Source organism: Heteronotia binoei, chromosome 18, assembly GCF_032191835.1.
Source record: "Heteronotia binoei isolate CCM8104 ecotype False Entrance Well chromosome 18, APGP_CSIRO_Hbin_v1, whole genome shotgun sequence".
NCBI classification, from domain to species: Eukaryota; Metazoa; Chordata; class Lepidosauria; order Squamata; family Gekkonidae; genus Heteronotia; species Heteronotia binoei.
Window position 1 is genome coordinate 38,142,762 of NC_083240.1, and position 16,806 is coordinate 38,159,567.

Genomic DNA, 16,806 nt, shown 5'->3' on the forward strand with positions numbered 1-16,806 from the left:
TGAAATGATGGGCAAAGAAAAGCCAGCTCCTGACAGCATAAACTGCTTTATTATCATACAATGTTGGCAATCAGAAAATTCACATTTCAAATAAGAATTTTATTCAACAAGTCCAATGGGGGGGGGAGGGAGGAGTTAATAATCGAAGCAAGGAGCCACATAGTCAAAATGCAGAAACCACAGTCATGGAAAATACAGCTTTTAATTACACATAAAAATTATATATATTTATATATAGATTTAGAATAAAACTTGAATCCTGAACCAGTAATTTAAAAAAAGCTATTATGCACAATAGAACTCACAGACAGTACTTGTTTAAAAAGTGATTTATTAGCATCAACCAATATATTGGTAGATTATTTTCCCAGCAGAGTTAGTAATACGTCTGTATCTACTCTAGATTTCATCAGGGATTGTGTTTATTTGCATGTTTGCCTCCTAGGTCTCCACCTGTGTCTAATGTTATTAATGTTAACATCAATTCACACACCCACAATCACACTCCACACACGAACAACTGCAGTTTTAGGCTTGCTTTGCACAACACGGGATCTGTTGGAAGAAAGGCAGTCAGTAAACATAATCAATCAATCCAAGAGGTGGATGAGCCATCACAGAATAATTCTACACAGTTTTTCGCCAACAGCACCAAATTCTTTCTCCACTGACACCATTCACACCATCAAGCTAAATTCCATTAAGGCTGCATGCAGGCATGAAAAAGAATGGTTCGATTAAACCCCAGTTAATTGACACTTGAATATACTCAAGTAAAAAAATAATAATAATAATGGTTTGGCACCAAATCAGGATTTCAAAGTAAGGTTTATAGCTGGTTTGTGAACCACAAATTGTACTATTTGTGGTTTGTTGTAATGTCTGAATACACCATTAGCAGTTGATGACTACACCACCTGCAACTGTAGAGACAACGGTATAAGAAAGATGGTCTCCTTGTGGAGATGAGGCAGGAAGCAGATAGAATGGGGCGTTATCAGCCAACCAGGACTGTGATCACACACACACTAAACAATGCACTTTCGACTCACTTTTGATGCACTTTCCAACTGAATGCACATTCCAACTGCCAGTGCACACAATAATATGCAGTTGGAATGTGCACTAAAAGTGCATTATTTAATGTGTGTGATTGCGGCTCAGGATTTATTGACTAACCAGAGCTTGTTCATAAACCATGGTTTAAACCAGCGATGCCCACTCAGTGGCTCAGGAGCCACGTGTGGCCCCCTCCTGAGTCTCAGCGTGGCACCTGCCCCCCCCCCCATTTCAGGACAACGGGCAATGCCCTCGTCTGGTAGGGCTGATTGGCAGGGAGTTCTCCCCTTGAAACGACGACTGCCAGGGGAATGGATGAGCTGCAGGGCCTTCCTGAGGTGCTGCCCTCATGCCACGAATGGAAGTAAATGTGGCCTTTTCAGCCGATGGTTATTGCTGAAGTGGTTCTCAGAGAGCTGTGGCCCTGCATTCCCCAAACTTCTGACAGCTGGAAGAACACATCAAAATAATAAACGGAAGCATGCTTCACTTTCACACCCTCATAGAAGTCCAATCCTTGAGGTCTGCACAGGGCTTTTTTTTGTAGCAGGAACTCCTTTGCATATTAGGCCACACACCCCTGATGTAGCCAATCCTCCAAGAGCTTACAGGGCTCTTCAGACAAGGCCTACTGTAAGTTCCAGGAGGATTGGCTATATTAGGGGGGTGTGGCCTAATATGCAAAGGAGTTCCTGCTACAAAAAAAGCCCGGGGTTACAGAGGCAGCTTCCTCAAAGGGCAAGGAATCAACGTGGCATAGTTGTCAAGAGTGGAGGACTCGATCTTTGGAAAACTGGGTCGGTTCTGCCATGGAAGCTTGCAGAGTGACCTTGGGAACATCACCATCTATCAGCCTGACCTGCCTCACAGGGTGGTTGTTCTCAGGATAGAAGAGGGTAGAATGATACAATAAACTGCTTTGGGTCAAGAAAAGTGGGATACAGATTTTTTTTAAAAAAAATAAAAACAATGCAATTCAATTAAAATGTCTATTTCTGTATTAAGAGCAGTTAAATGCCTCACATACACTCACTGCAAAGAAACAACAAAATTCCATTAACCGCTGCAAACCGGAGAATAAAATGGTCAGAGAAATTAACTGCGCAGGGACACAACGGGCAGCCTCATTTGTGATTTTGGGCTCACAGGAGCACTTAATTAGGAAATTCCTCATGGCTTCGCTAGGACTTGTTCTCTTGCAGTACAGAATCTGGGAATCACAGGGAAGAGTCTTCAATGTTATCCATACTTGTATGAATGAGCGCTCAAGAGGTCTTGGCTGTTCAAAGAAGCAGGAAACAGTAAGGGGAAGGGACCAGTGCTTCTTTGCTTAACAGCCATGCTCTTATGGAAGGGGGGGGATTTACCAGCAATAAGAAGACGACTGCAGATTTATACCCCTCCTCTCTGAATCAGAGTCTCAGAGCAGTCACAATCTCCTTTATCTCCTTCCCCCACAACAGACACCCTGTGAGGTGGGTGGGGCTGAGAGAGCTCTGACGGAAGCTGCCCTTTCAAGGACAACTCCTGCGGCCTCAGGTCAGCTATGGCTGACCTGAGGCCATTCCAGCAGCTGCAAGTGGAGGAGTGGGGAATCAAACCCAGTTTTCCCATATAAGTTCATGCACTTAACCACTACACCCAACTGGCTCTCATTTGCATATTAGGCCACACCCCCTGATTTTACCATAGTTTCACACAGGGCTTTTTGTTTTGGTAGAAAAAACCCTGTGCAACCCCTGATGCCAAGCCACCCAGAACTGCATTCCTGTGTGTTCCTGCTCAAAAAGAGAGACCCTGCCTGCACCCACCAGCCAAACATCCAAGAGCTGTTGTTTTAAAGCAGGGGTAGGGAACCTCCATCCTGAGGGCCGTATCTGGCCCTCGAGGTCATTCGGTGTGGCCCTTGGGGATTGCTGGGCTGAACTGAGCCATGTGGCAGCCTCCCTGGGGCCTGGCTGGCCAGCAAGGATTGTGAGGCCCAGCTCCACCGTGCAGCAGCCTCACCAGGGCCAGGCAGGGATCACAGGGCCCAGATGTGGTATACGGCAGCCTCCCTGGGGCCTGGCTGGCTGGCCAGAATTGCTGCAGGGCCTGGAAAAGTTACTGTCACAGTTCTGTTTGCACGTGATTATCCCAAATGGTGTGACCTAATATGCTAATATTAGGGGATGGGGTCTAATATGCTACTGAGTTCCTGCTGGGCTTTTTCTACAAAACCCCCCTGGACTTATGCATTTGCCTAGGGCAGTGGGCCGTGTGTGTGTGTGTGTGTGTGTGGGCCAGATTAGGCTCTCCCCACATGACTCCAAATAGAAAAACAATTACCCGGTATTTGCATTAATTTTGCTGACCAGAATAATTCTCCCTCGGTGGAGCACTGTTTTTTAAGTTGATAATTTGTAATGGCCCGCGAATGATGTTATAAATATCCTTATGGCCCTTGGCAGAAAAAAGGTTCCCCACCCGTTTTAAAGTGAACACTACTGACATTGCATTTCATTGCTGCTTGTGTTGATATACAAGGGAAAAAAAACCCACTGCCATCACCAAAATATGTTAGTGACAAAAAAGACATTTTAAAACATAATCTCTGAAGAACTTATCAGCCTCCATTAATCACATGTACTTTAAAGAAAGATATTAAAGTGCTAGAAATGTGAAATGACAGCACCCTTCAATCCATTGCATTAAAAAAAATGAATGATTTTCTCCTGCTCTAGATATGTATATGGATGATGAGCTTCTAAGGGCATAAAAGAAAAGGAAGTATGCACTCTCCTACGCGTTCTGATCTATACTTTTAAAAACAATTGCTTAACTCCAGCATTCACACTGAATTCTAGAAAGCAGTTTTAATACCAAACCGTTTTGGTTGCAGTGATATTTGTTCATATCCTTCAAATGACAAAAGCTGATGAAAAGATTCTCACTTCTGACAATTTCTTCAAACCAGAATAAGCTTCGTAAGAGCCTCAGGAATCAACTCGGGTGTATTAACTGCCCATTTTTGCAAATGATGAACTCCTAGTGCAAGTGACCTAGAGAAATATTTCAGTGAGGATGTAAACATTGCACAACACAGATAAAACACACACGCACACACACAGAAATACCATTTTTTACAACACTATACAATGTTTTCACTGGCCGATGAACTTTTTTTCTAACCTAATGGTTTATTACTGATCTTTCGTTGTGTACACCTGTTCTGTTTAAAAGGCACCGGTTGGTAGGAAAGAAAAGACAGCAAAGTTCCAATTTCTCCCTCTCTTATTTCAGCATTTAAAAAAACAAAACAACCCCCCCCCTCCTGTTAGTTGCTTTTCTTAGATCCCTACTTTATTCATCATTTAGGAAAACATTTCCAAATTGCCCTAAGTAACTTATGTCAAGAGAACCGAACGATCACTATGCCCCAAGGATATTTGATGCTGCCAATGTGACATCAGAATTTTAATGCTTTATTCTTTCCCAGTTTCTGGCCACGGAGGTACCACTCCCATTTACGCAAAGGTGAGCTAGGCTGGTATTAGTCTCCTCATTTTGCACAAAAGGTGGGGATAGGAACAGATGCAGGGCCGGATTAACAATTAGGCCAAGTAGGCACTGGCCTATAGGCCCCCATGCCTTTAGGGGCCCTGGGCCGGCTCCCCCCGCCCCCATTTCCCCCCTGCTTGCAACTCTTGGAGCCTGCATGCACAGCCAGCAACTGAGCCGCTCTTTGCACGACTTGCCTGGTGTGGCTGATGCTGGTGTCATTGCCAAGTTTGCCTCTCTCTGCCTCTCTAGGGTTGCCAAGTCCAATTCAAGAAATATCTGGGGACTTTGGGGGTGGAGCCAGGAATCTTTGGGGGTGGAGCCAGGAGACATTGGGGCGGAGCCGAGAGCAAGGGTGAACTTCAAGGGAGTTCTGGCCATCACATTTAAAGGGACTGCACAAATTTTTAAATGCCTTCCTTCCATAGGAAATAATAAAGGATAGGGGCACCTTCTTTTGGGGCTCACAGAATTGGACCCCCTGGTCCAATCTTTTTGAAACTTGGGGGGTATTTTGGGGAGAGGCACTAGATGCTATACTGAAAATTTGGTGCCTTTATCTCAAAAAACAGCCATCCCAGAGCCCCCGATACCCGCGGATCAATTCCCCATCATTCCCTATGGGAATCGTTCATAGAGGTGCATGATGCTCTGGGGGCGGGGGCTTCTCCGCCGGCCAGCTGCTGGGGGAGGGGGGAAGCCTTTAAAACCGGGGGATTCCCCTCTGGGACCTGGGGATTGGGAAGCCTATGCCTCTCCCCTGCAATGCTGCCAAAAGGTCTTTCAAGAAGGTGCCTGCAGGCTGCAGCAGGGGCAAGGGGCTGTGGGCGGGCGCCCCGACTCTGAGATAATTTGCAACAGGGCCTCTAAGATTCTGACTACCTAGGGGCCTCCACAGGGTTTAATCCGGCACTGAATGGCCGGCCAAAGGCTGTCTTGTGAGTTCCAGCTGCAAAAAAGAACAAGTAACAATTGGTGCCGGGGGGGGTTAATTTTAATATTATATTATACGTTTGGATGTCTGCCTTTTGAAATGCTTATTCTCCTTATACGCTCAGTTTGTTCTGTCTTTTAAACGGACATTTTTCAATTAAAGCTGGTAAGGTTTTTATTTATTCTTATATTTATTTCAGATACCCTTGGTGAATCGTACATGAAAGGCATAGAAGGCCCTCAGAGTGAATTAAAATTCTCCCCCTGCCCACTCACCTCTTGGGTTTTTTTTGCTTCAAGCTTGATGAGACCCTCTTCCTCTTGCTAGTACTTTGGAGACAAGATTTGAACCTAGGGCTTTCGGAATCATAAGCCTCCGCCACCATACGACACCAGCTTTCCAAAGCACGTATGGAGCTCCATCTAGCTGCCCTCTAGTAAAAGGAATGCTTTGTATGGAGCTCCCTGAATTTCTGAGGTCATAACAGGTCATGCAAGGCTTTTTTTCTGTAGCAGGGACTCCTTTGCATATTAGGCCCACACACCCCTGATGTAGCCAATCCTTTTGGAGCTTACAGTAGGTCCTGTAAGAAGAGCCCTGTAAGCTCTTGGAGGATTGGCTACATCAAGGTGTGTGGCCTAATATGCAAAGGAGCTCCTGCTACAAAAAAGCCCTGGGTCATGAATGACAATAGGTAACTCCCCTGTGCTCACAGCCAAGGCCTCCAATCCCAATGATCCGCTGGGCGAATTCATTTACTCTGCAATCGCTTGCCCTCCACGGATTCACAAGCTAGACGAGGCTCATCCTTTTTGTGCAAAGCTATGTTTAAAAATCTAGTGTGAAACCCATCAGGGTGTGGAAAGAAAGGCTGTGCACCACACAGTGTTCATCGGCAAGATCAGACAAGCAGGCGTGTGCCTGAGATTTCACACTTAGAGATGCTGAACGGAAGCAGAACTCTGAAGAAAGGCAATGCTGAAAGCATGTGCTAGCAACATTTTAACAGGGTATCCCTAAGATGTGAACATCTGGGACAAAAGAGCGATAGTGATTTCCCAGGGACAGGAAACAACAATAACCCCAAAAAACAACAGTAACTGTCTTTGATTATTAGAGGCAGCTTAGCCATATATTGCAGCTGCCTGAATTAAAATTTGGGGACCGTTCCACTGTTATTCTTTTGGAGGCGCAGGGATATTTCCTATCTCTGTATGAGTCACTGTTCTGGGCGTGCCTCCTGAGAATTCCAGAGCGGTGAGTCACACAGAGGTCCCGCAGGCAGGGCTCTCCCATTCTGCGGCATCTCTTCAGCTGGAGCGATTGAATGATAATACAGGCATGAATTATTTATTACGGTCAAAGACAAATGATAAGACATGAGGCAGGGAAAGGCAAAACCTGGAAAATGCAGACGCTGCGGCCTTGAAAATCGCAAGCGGTTCTTTTGAGAAACACATTTCAGGGATTATTTCTCTGTATGCACAGTGGGAAGGCATATATGAAGCATGGTTTCCTTAACAGGGTTTTTTTTTTGTAGTAGGAACTGCTTTGCATATGAGGCCACACCCCCCCCAATGGATTCCCCAAGAGCTTATAGGGCTCTTCTTACAGGGCCTCCTGTAAGCTCCAGGAGGATTGGCTACATCAGGGCGTGTGGCCTAATGTGCAAAGGAGTTCCTGCTACAAAAAAAAGCCCAGAAAGAAGCTTCTGTATGCACAGCAGAACACTGGATCCAGACAAAAGTTTATACACTGATTCCGTCTGATTGCCTGAGCCACGCAACAAAACAAAGTCAGCCCAGCAGCTGTGGATTGCTAAGTGGGAGGATATTCTGCTGCTAACAAACGGTCACTCATAAAAGCCAGAGGCCTTTATCTGAACTGGGACCCCATTTGCTTCTCGTTTAATTTAAGGCAAATGGTGTGTTTATTAACAGAGTTCAAGGTCCCCTCGCTTGGCACCCACCAAGTGTTCTTAGGAAGCGGAGGAGGCCAGGTCGGGCTCTTGCTCCAAGGGCTGCTGATCTGCCTCCAGAGAGTCGATGAGCTGGGCAGATGAAAACCATGTTGATTTGGTGGCAGCTGCCCCCACGGGGTCACTCTTCTTCCCTCTCACCCTTTTTTTCTAGCATATTTTTTAAACTACCCTCCCTTTCCCTCTGAACTTGGACTTGCTCTGTGTTTGCGGCTCTGGCTCCTACAGCACCCCCCCACCCCTTTTGTGGTTCACTCCACCTCCTGTGGCCGCCATTTCGTGCCAGAATTCCAACGGTGCCTGAGAACTCAAAAAGACTGCAGACCCCTAGTCGGTCAAGGAAATAAAGGCACAGCAAATACAACTGCTGCTACCAGATGTCAACCCATTCTGCTTTTCCTTCCCTTTTCAAGTTAAGTTTTGTTCTGATGTTGAGTCGCTAGACTCCAGGTGGGGCCTGGAGATCTCCCATTTTTACAACTGCTCTCCAACCGGCAGAGTTCAGCTCTCCTGGAGAAAATGGCTGCTTCGAAGGGCGACTCTAGGCATTGGGCCCATGAGCTGAGGCCCTCCCCTCTCCAAACCCCGCCCTCTTCTGGCTCCACCCCCACAAGTCTCCAGGTAATTTACAACATAGACCTAGCAACTCTAGGTCAGAATTAGCTGACTCCATTTACACCATGGAGCTGGAGTCTCCCGCTATTACAACAGATCTCCACGTGACAGAAATCAGTTCACCTGGAGAAAATGGCCACCTTGGAAGGAAGACTCTATGGCATTATAGCCCACTGAAGTCCTTCCCCTTCCCCACCCTCCTCAGACGCACCTCCAAATTGCAACTATTTCCCACCTGGACCTGGGAACCCTAAACACACATCACCTCTTGCAATTCCCAAAAGCCTGTTCCAGCGCAATCAGCTGCCCCCCTCATCCCCCGTTTCACCGTTTGACGGGCTGAGACGATTCTTAACATGAAAAGAGGGGCCCTCCCCATCTCTCTTTTCCGCCTCGCGTTCTCGTGCTCCGGCATCAAATGTGCTTTCGAGATAAGTGGCCTCAGCTCCTCTAATCCTCGCAAGCTGTGAGACGCGAGCCGCGGGGGCCTTAACTGACCACACGCGGGCGGGCACTTCACGCACCACAGGACTGAGCCCCGCATTTGCTATAGATTTTCTTCTTTAAAAGTCAAAATTAATACTCATCGCTTAAAGAGGTGCTGTTTCAACTGGTCAAACGATCACATGAAAGTAGGCTAGATAAACGTACGCTCTGGTTCCAAATGCTTCTGTTAAGAGCTCAGGGCTAGACAGAGCACCATTTACGGAGCGGGGAGGATTCTCCACCTCTTTGCTTGGGGTTCCAATCCTCAGCATCATCCACACATCTGCTCTCCGTGTTTCTACATTTCTAAGCAAGCCTGTAATTCTATGCCTTAGGAATGCATGTCAAAAGCCCCTGGGGTGGTGGCAAGTCCCAATGACTTGCAGTCAACCTACAGCGACCCCATAGGGTTGTTAAGGCAAGAGACGGTTTGCTATTGTCTGCCTCGGTGTAGCAAGCTTGGCATCTGTTGGAGGGCTCCCACCCAATGTCTAAACAGGGCTGACCCATCGCGGCGTCCAAGAGCTGATGAGATCAGGCTAGGCTGGGCCTTTGCCTAATTTTTAAAAAGGCGCAAGGCTTTAAAACAGATGTTCATCACCTTGCTGCAGTTACTACGGGATATTAAGATTTTAACCACAGATGCTCGATATCTAAATCAAAAGTTAACACCGATTATACACAATAACGGGCAGGGCTCACTTTCATAGCAGGAGCTCTTTTGCATATTAGGCCACACCTCCCTGCTGGGGCCAATCCTCCAAGAGCTTACAGCAGCCGCTGGAAGAAGAGCCCTGTACGCTCCTGGAGGATCGGCTACATCGGGAGTGTGTAGCCTGATATGCAGAAGAGCTCCTACTACGAAGAAAGCCCTGATAATGGGACTTTGGAACAGTGCGGAGATCTCTGTCACGCTCCTATGAAAAGGCTCTGAGTCTGTGCATAAGGATGGTCCCAGGTCAATTCCTGGAACCTTTCAGGGAAGGAGCTCCAGTGTTAATGCGTCACCTTTCTCTGCCTGAGACCCTGAAAAGCCACCGTCAGTTACATCAGACAAGTTAGGGCCTAGACGGACCAAGATGTTCTGACTAGGTGTCAGGCAGATGTTGAGATAAAATCGGAATCCTCCCCCTCCCCCCCCCCCCCCGAATATTGGCCAAGTATTTTTAGAAGCAGACACACCTCTTTTGAGCAAAGACAAGCCAAATCATGTCGTGGCTGGTCCAGAGAGTCATACTTGGGCTGTACGAAAAGGTGTGCCTGTACGTTTTCAATATTCAGGCACATTATCGGCATGTACCAATTTACAAAACAAAACGGAAGAACACACTTCTACTTTTTTTTTTTTTTGCACACAGTTTGCCTCTACTAAACTAGATTTGTAAGCTCTCCGCTTATCGTATAAATAAACTCTAACAAAATAGCCCCGTCAGGTTCCAAACGACTGGGTTCAAAAAAGCCCTGACGTTTAATAAGATATAAAAAAGCGAGGTGAGGCTTGACAAAAAGATCCTGAACACACACACACACACACAAAGAAACTGGGAGGTAGACAGGTACTTCGAGGACAAACACGGATTTCTGTCTTTCTTTTTTCTTCTGAAGCATTCAGCCATTATAGATGATCGCCGCAGCATTCTCAACAGCCGCTCAGACCTCGCTGCGGATCCAGAGTGATGGATATGTCACCTGTACGGAAGACTTTAGCAGTGCACTTTGGGTCTTTGTAACGTCTGACTCAATCTCTCTCTCTTTTTAGCAATGTGGCTAAAAAAAAAAAGGGAAGTGCTTTGATACTTCTGCTGCCCTTCGGTCGCAGACAGAACCGGTCTTTTGTTCGGTACAAATAAAATACTATAAAATCGTGGGTAGTGGAGTCGGAGAGGCGTGCTCTTTTGGTGCATATTTTGCAAAGAACGGCAAAAAGACGGACAGCATGACGCCGACGATCGCCAACATGTACCCCCAGCCGATCTGGCAATCTCCTGCATAGTAAAGGCTCGCATTCTCACAGCGTCTCCGCACGGTGGCAGAACCGAGACCGAAAGGGTAGACCAGAAGCCCAGAACCCATGATGAACACTAGAAGGGAAAAGATAAAAAGGAGAAGGTGTTAGTATTTGGAAAGGGATTTTCTATGCTTGCCTAAAGCAAGTATTCATCTGTTAACATATTCCATGGGGTTTCAGGCCACGGATCAAGTGATCTAAAGTAATCGGTTCAGTTTATTATTACAGTCATTGACCAGAACATTTTAGTCAGATCTAAGTAATCAAGTGAATGAAACTCTACACGGGCCAGGGCCTTCTCAGTGGCAGCACCGACGCTATGGAATGCTCTCCCAGAGGCCACAAGAGCCCTGCGGGACCTCTCCCAATTCCGCGGGGCCTGTAAAACCGAACTCTTTCGACAGGCCTACAACAACTAATGTGGGATGAGGCTGCCATTGCTATGCTGCTGAGCTATACTATCTGCAAGACCACTAAGAGATTTAACAGAAGAACGGAGAACTGGGATATCGATATAAACTGCCTGTTAAATCTCTTTCATAGCACCAAACACTTGAGTTTTTAAACTGTTTTAATCCTTTTACGACTGTAATTTAAATTGTTTTATTATGACCGTTGGCCACCCAGAGTCCGCTTGCAAAGTGGGCGACACAGAAATCCAACATTTAAAAAAAATGATTTGCACGCTCATTTATACAGATTGGAATGCAGTCGTACTGAAAGCACATCAGTTTTAGATAAGGCTTGTGTTAGTATTTGGAAAGGGATTTTGTATGCTGGCCTAAAGCAAGCGTCATCTATTAACATATTCCATCTGCTCATGTATGCAGACTGAAATGCCGTCGTACTGGAAGCACATCAGTTTTAGATAAGGCTTGTACCTGTCACGACTGGAACAGCCTTAGAAGAAGCACTCCTTTCTGTACACGGGAGGGAGTCGTCTCCTCTAGGAAGACACCAGCCATTGACCAATTTTTGTAAGTGTTTGTAAGAAAAGCAATGCGTTCTTAAACAATTACGTTTCTGGATTAACCAGAGGTACAGAATAGCAGTATCCGCTGTCCTGCAGGGAGGCCGACCAGTGTGTCTCTTTGTGAGTCCCTGTGATGGAACGGCTTCCTCCCAATGAAAAGAGCCATGACCAGCCACTGCAGCAACTGGCAAAGCAATACAGGTACGTTGAGGGCAGATGGATCTTCAACTCAGCTCACACATCCTGCAGAACTTTAGCAGCTGGCCAGAGGCAGAGCACTTGAAAGTCATATAATGTAAAAAACATCCTTCAAATAAATACATGATCCTGTATCATGCCAGAAACATGCTGGCTTTCTTTTTGCAGGTTTTTTTTTATGCAAAAGAGGAGGAAGAGGAGGAAGAAGAAGAGGAAGAGGAAGGAGAAGAAAGAGGAGGTGGAGGAGATTGGATTTATACCCCGCCCTTCACTACCCAAAGGAGTCTCAGAGCAGCTTCCAATCTCCTTCCCTTCCCCTCCCCTCCCCACAACAGACACCCTGGGAGGAAGGTGGAGCTGAGAGAGCTCTGACAGAAACCGCTCTTGAGAGGAATAGCTGTGAGAACTTGTGACAGACTCAAGGTCACATCAGCAGATGCATTACGTCATTACTTCCAAAGATTCTGTCCTTGACTAAGCTATGGAGTTTTACAATAAAGCAACTTTTGATTCAATAACAAAAGCTTGATTGTCGAGATGCTTGACAGCAGAGGAGTGGGGAATCAAACCTGGTTCTCCCAGATAAGAGTCCGCGCACTCCACCAAACTGGAGCATTCCAAGATGAAACACATCAACACGAGCCGAACCTCAACTTCTGGTGTAAATGCCTCACAAGAGTTGGGAGGAAGGGAGATGGAGCCCACTGGTGCATTTTTCTCTCTGGTCCACCACCACCACTTCCAGTAGAGATCCTGCTTCCAGGTGGGACTTGGGATCCTGTGGAATTACAGCTCATCTCCAGACTATAGGGGTCAATCTCCACAGAGCAAATGGATGCTTTGGAAGGTGGATTCTGTTGCATCGTACCCCGCTGAAGTCCCTGTCTTTCCCAGGCTCCATCTCCAAACCAGGAGTTTTCCAACCTGAACCTAGCAACCCTGCCCCCACCAATGGCAGGGGGGAACCGCCAACCCCAGCTTCCAGACTTATGAATGCCTTGGTTATGGACTGTCCCATTTTGCGGACTGTACCAGTTCACGATATGTGACCCGCCCAGAGTCCCTGTGAGAAAGGCGGATGATAAAAGATGTAAATGACACCGACCGATTTCCCACTAGTCTTATGCCGCCCTCCAGCTCCTCTTCTCCGCGGGGCTTCCCTCGGATTTCACACTGTCTGCCCCGGGACTGCAACTCGCTTCGCCTTTTTGTGTGGCAAACAGAAACTAATTTTTAGAGGCTCTTGCTTGCTGTGTGAAAGAGGTGGAGCGAGCTGCAGCCTCGGGGCAGATAGTGCGAAATCCAACAGAGAGGAGAGTGAGAGGAGGAGAGTGAGCGGAGGAGAGTGAGAGGAGGAGAGTGAGTGGAGGAGAGTGAGCGGAGGAGAGTGAGAGGAGGAGAGTGAGCAGAGGAGAGTGAGAGGAGGAGAGTGAGCGGAGGAGAGTGAGCGGAGGAGAGTGAGAGGAGGAGAGTGAGAGGAGGAGAGTGAGCGGAGGAGAGTGAGAGGAGGAGAGTGAGAGGAGGAGAGTGAGCGGAGGAGAGTGAGAGGAGGAGAGTGGGAGGAGGAGAGTGAGCGGAGGAGAGTGAGCGGAGGAGAGTGAGCGGAGGAGAGTGAGAGGAGGAGAGTGAGCGGAGGAGAGTGAGCGGAGGAGAGTGAGAGGAGGAGAGTGAGCGGAGGAGAGTGAGAAGAGGAGAGTGAGCGGAGGAGAGTGAGCGGAGGAGAGTGAGCGGAGGAGAGTGAGCGGAGGAGAGTGAGCGGAGGAGAGTGAGAGGAGGAGAGTGAGAGGAGGAGAGTGAGCGGAGGAGAGTGAGCGGAGGAGAGTGAGAGGAGAGTGAGAGGAGGAGAGTGAGCGGAGGAGAGTGAGCGGAGGAGAGTGAGAGGAGGAGAGTGAGAGGAGGAGAGTGAGCGGAGGAGAGTGAGAGGAGGAGAGTGAGAGGAGGAGAGTGGGAGGAGGAGAGTGAGCGGAGGAGAGTGAGCGGAGGAGAGTGAGCGGAGGAGAGTGAGAGGAGGAGAGTGAGCGGAGGAGAGTGAGAGGAGGAGAGTGAGAGGAGGAGAGTGAGCGGAGGAGAGTGAGCGGAGGAGAGTGAGCGGAGGAGAGTGAGAGGAGGAGAGTGAGAGGAGGAGAGTGAGAGGAGGAGAGTGAGCGGAGGAGAGTGAGCGGAGGAGAGTGAGCGGAGGAGAGTGAGAGGAGGAGAGTGAGAGGAGGAGAGTGAGCGGAGGAGAGTGAGAGGAGGAGAGTGAGCGGAGGAGAGTGAGAGGAGGAGAGTGGGAGGAGGAGAGTGAGCGGAGGAGAGTGAGCGGAGGAGAGTGAGCGGAGGAGAGTGAGAGGAGGAGAGTGAGCGGAGGAGAGTGAGCGGAGGAGAGTGAGCGGAGGAGAGTGAGCGGAGGAGAGTGAGAGGAGGAGAGTGAGAGGAGGAGAGTGAGCGGAGGAGAGTGAGAGGAGGAGAGTGAGCGGAGGAGAGTGAGAGGAGGAGAGTGGGAGGAGGAGAGTGAGTGGAGGAGAGTGAGAGGAGGAGAGTGAGAGGAGGAGAGTGAGAGCGGCATAAGGCTAGTGGGAAATCGGTGACTGATTTAAACTATGTGGGGCTCATAGGTCTGCATGCAACCCTGAACTGGCAGTATGCAAAGAAAGAGGGGCTGCCTGTAAAATGACTGGGTCCAAGGGCCAGAGAGAGGGCGCAGGATCGAATCCTGCCACTTCTTGGAAACCCAAGAGGCCTCCTGATGAACCCTCTCTGTGAGAAAAAATAAATGAAGGAGGAGGAAAAGAAAAGAGCACAGAGACAGAATCTTGGGATTTGTTCCAACCTGGCAGGCTGTTAGGTTCAAAAGACTGGTTTTTTTCTCTCAGTTTGGGAGTGTCTGAGCACTCTCTGCGGTAGGTCTGTTCCTCTGGATTGGCCTGCCAGGCTGGGTGCAAAGAGCAGACTTGCTAGCTTCAGGATGGTATCGTTTGTCCCTGAGGGCGCGGGGTGGAGGAGAAAGTGTCTTTGGCTGGTTTTTTTTTAAAAATGGTATATTGATTTTTTTAAATTGTGCTTTTGAGTCATATGAATGTATGAAGCTGCCTTCTACTGAATCAGACCCTCGGTCCATTCAAGTCAGTATTGTCTAAGACTGGCAGTGGCTCTCCAGGGTCTCAAGCTGAAGTTTTTCACGCCTACCTGCCTGGATCCTTTTTAGTTGGAGATACTGTGGATTGAACCTGGGACCTTCTGCTTACCAAGCAGATGCTCTGCCACTGAGCCACCGTCCCTCCCACATATGAAGCTGCCTTCTACTGAATCAGACCCTCGGTCCATCCAAGTCAGTATTGTCTACTCAGACTAGCAGCTGCAAATTATCTCCTAATACAGAGGCTCAGAGCACCGGCCCCTGCCACCTGTGACTCCCGCTACAGCCTGCAGGCGCCTTCTCAAAAGCCCCTTTGATGAAGCTGCAAGGAAGAGGCAGGCAGAGAGAGGCAGCAGCTGCACCAGCCAAGTCAGGCAAAGAGCAGCTCAGTTGCTGACTGCGCATGCAGGCTGGGAGGGCTGCAAGCAAGGGGGGAAATGGGTGGGGGAAGCCAGCCCAGGGCTCCTAAAGGCGCCGGCTTCAGATTGAATTCCAGATCAAGGTCATGGTTGGTGTTCATTTTAACCAGGGGTGAAATTCTAGCAGGAGCTCCTTTGCATATTAGGCCACCCACCCCTAATGTAGCCAGTCCTCCAAGAGCTTACAAAAAAGACCTTTGTAAGCTCTTGGAGGATTGGCTGCATTGGGGTGTGTGGCCTAATATGCAAAGGAGCTCCTACAAGGATTTCACCCCTGGTTTTAACCCTTCAAGCCCTTCACCGACATGTCTTCGGGACTGCCTCTTCTCGCACCCCCGCACCCCAAAAAAGAGCATCATGTTCCTTAGGTAGCAACACACTGATGGTCCCAGGACCAAGGACCATTTGTCTGGCCTCAACTGGAGCTACAGCCCTTTTGGCGATAGCTCCAGTCTTTTGGGATAAATTTCCGTATAAGATCCGGGCCCTATGGCTCTTAGCTCAGTTCTGCAGGGCCTGCAACACGGAACTGTGTCGCCAGTCTTATGGGTAAGACCACGGAACTGTTATTTATACACTGTTCTCTGTTTCACCTCCCCTCTCCCCAGAAATCAATGCTGTAGCTACATGCTGTCTGGTCAATGGTTGAATTGTATATATAGATTTTAATTATCACCTGCTTACTTACGTTGTATTTATCTTGAGCCCCACAATCGTGGGGAAGAGTGGAATAGAAATCAAATAAACAAACAAACAAACATTGTCGTTACGCTATATGCCGGGGTCACCAGACTGTGGCTTGGCAGCCACACGTGGCTCTTTCACACACATTGTTTGGCTCCTAAAGCCCCCATCAGCCAGCTTGGAGAAGGCCTTTCTCTCTTTAAATTGCTTCTCCAAGCCAAGCTGGCAGCTTGGAGAAGGCATTTAAAGTTAACGTTGCTTTCTTTCTACCTCTTCCTCCCTCATCTCCCTTTCTACCTCTCCCTCCCTCTCTCCCTTCCCTGTGGCTCTCAAACTTCTGATGTTCTTGTCTTGTGGCTCTCAAACATCTGACATTTATTCTGTGTGACTCTTACGTTAAGCAAGTTTGGCCTCCCCTGCTATATACTAACTTTACCGCTCACCCTCCATCTGCATGTGCAGATCGGTCATTTCCATTTCATTGTATCCGAAGAAGTCTGCGTGCACATGAAAGCCTCTACCTTGAATAACACTTTGTCAGTCTTAAAGGTGTCGCTGGATTCAAACTTTCCCTCCAGGAGACTGGTAATCTCTACTGCCAGCACTCTCTCGTGAAGAGAGTTTTTCTCTGCCCGGTTTCAGTGGGCAATGCATGTTTTATGGCTGGGTTATAAATCCTTCCGAAGCGGGTTGTATATAGCGAAGACCATCAGCTACCGTACGGCTCAGGGAAGGCGAACCAGTAAACTATAGCAAAGGAGAAGTGACACTTTCTCTTCTCCAAAGTCTGGGAGATT

The 16,806-nt window shown here is 48.0% G+C and overlaps 1 protein-coding gene across 1 annotated transcript in view; it reads right to left on the reverse strand.

Moving 5' to 3' along the window:
- Positions 1–9,758: 9,758 nt before the first annotated feature.
- LHFPL7 (LHFPL tetraspan subfamily member 7) overlaps positions 9,759–16,806 on the reverse strand; it is a 180,372-nt gene continuing 173,324 nt past the window's right edge. The window contains exon 3 of the mRNA XM_060259066.1: positions 9,759–10,693. Within this exon, the coding sequence (XP_060115049.1) occupies positions 10,467–10,693 (227 nt within the window). The 3' untranslated portion in view covers positions 9,759–10,466. The remainder of the gene's footprint in view (positions 10,694–16,806) is intronic.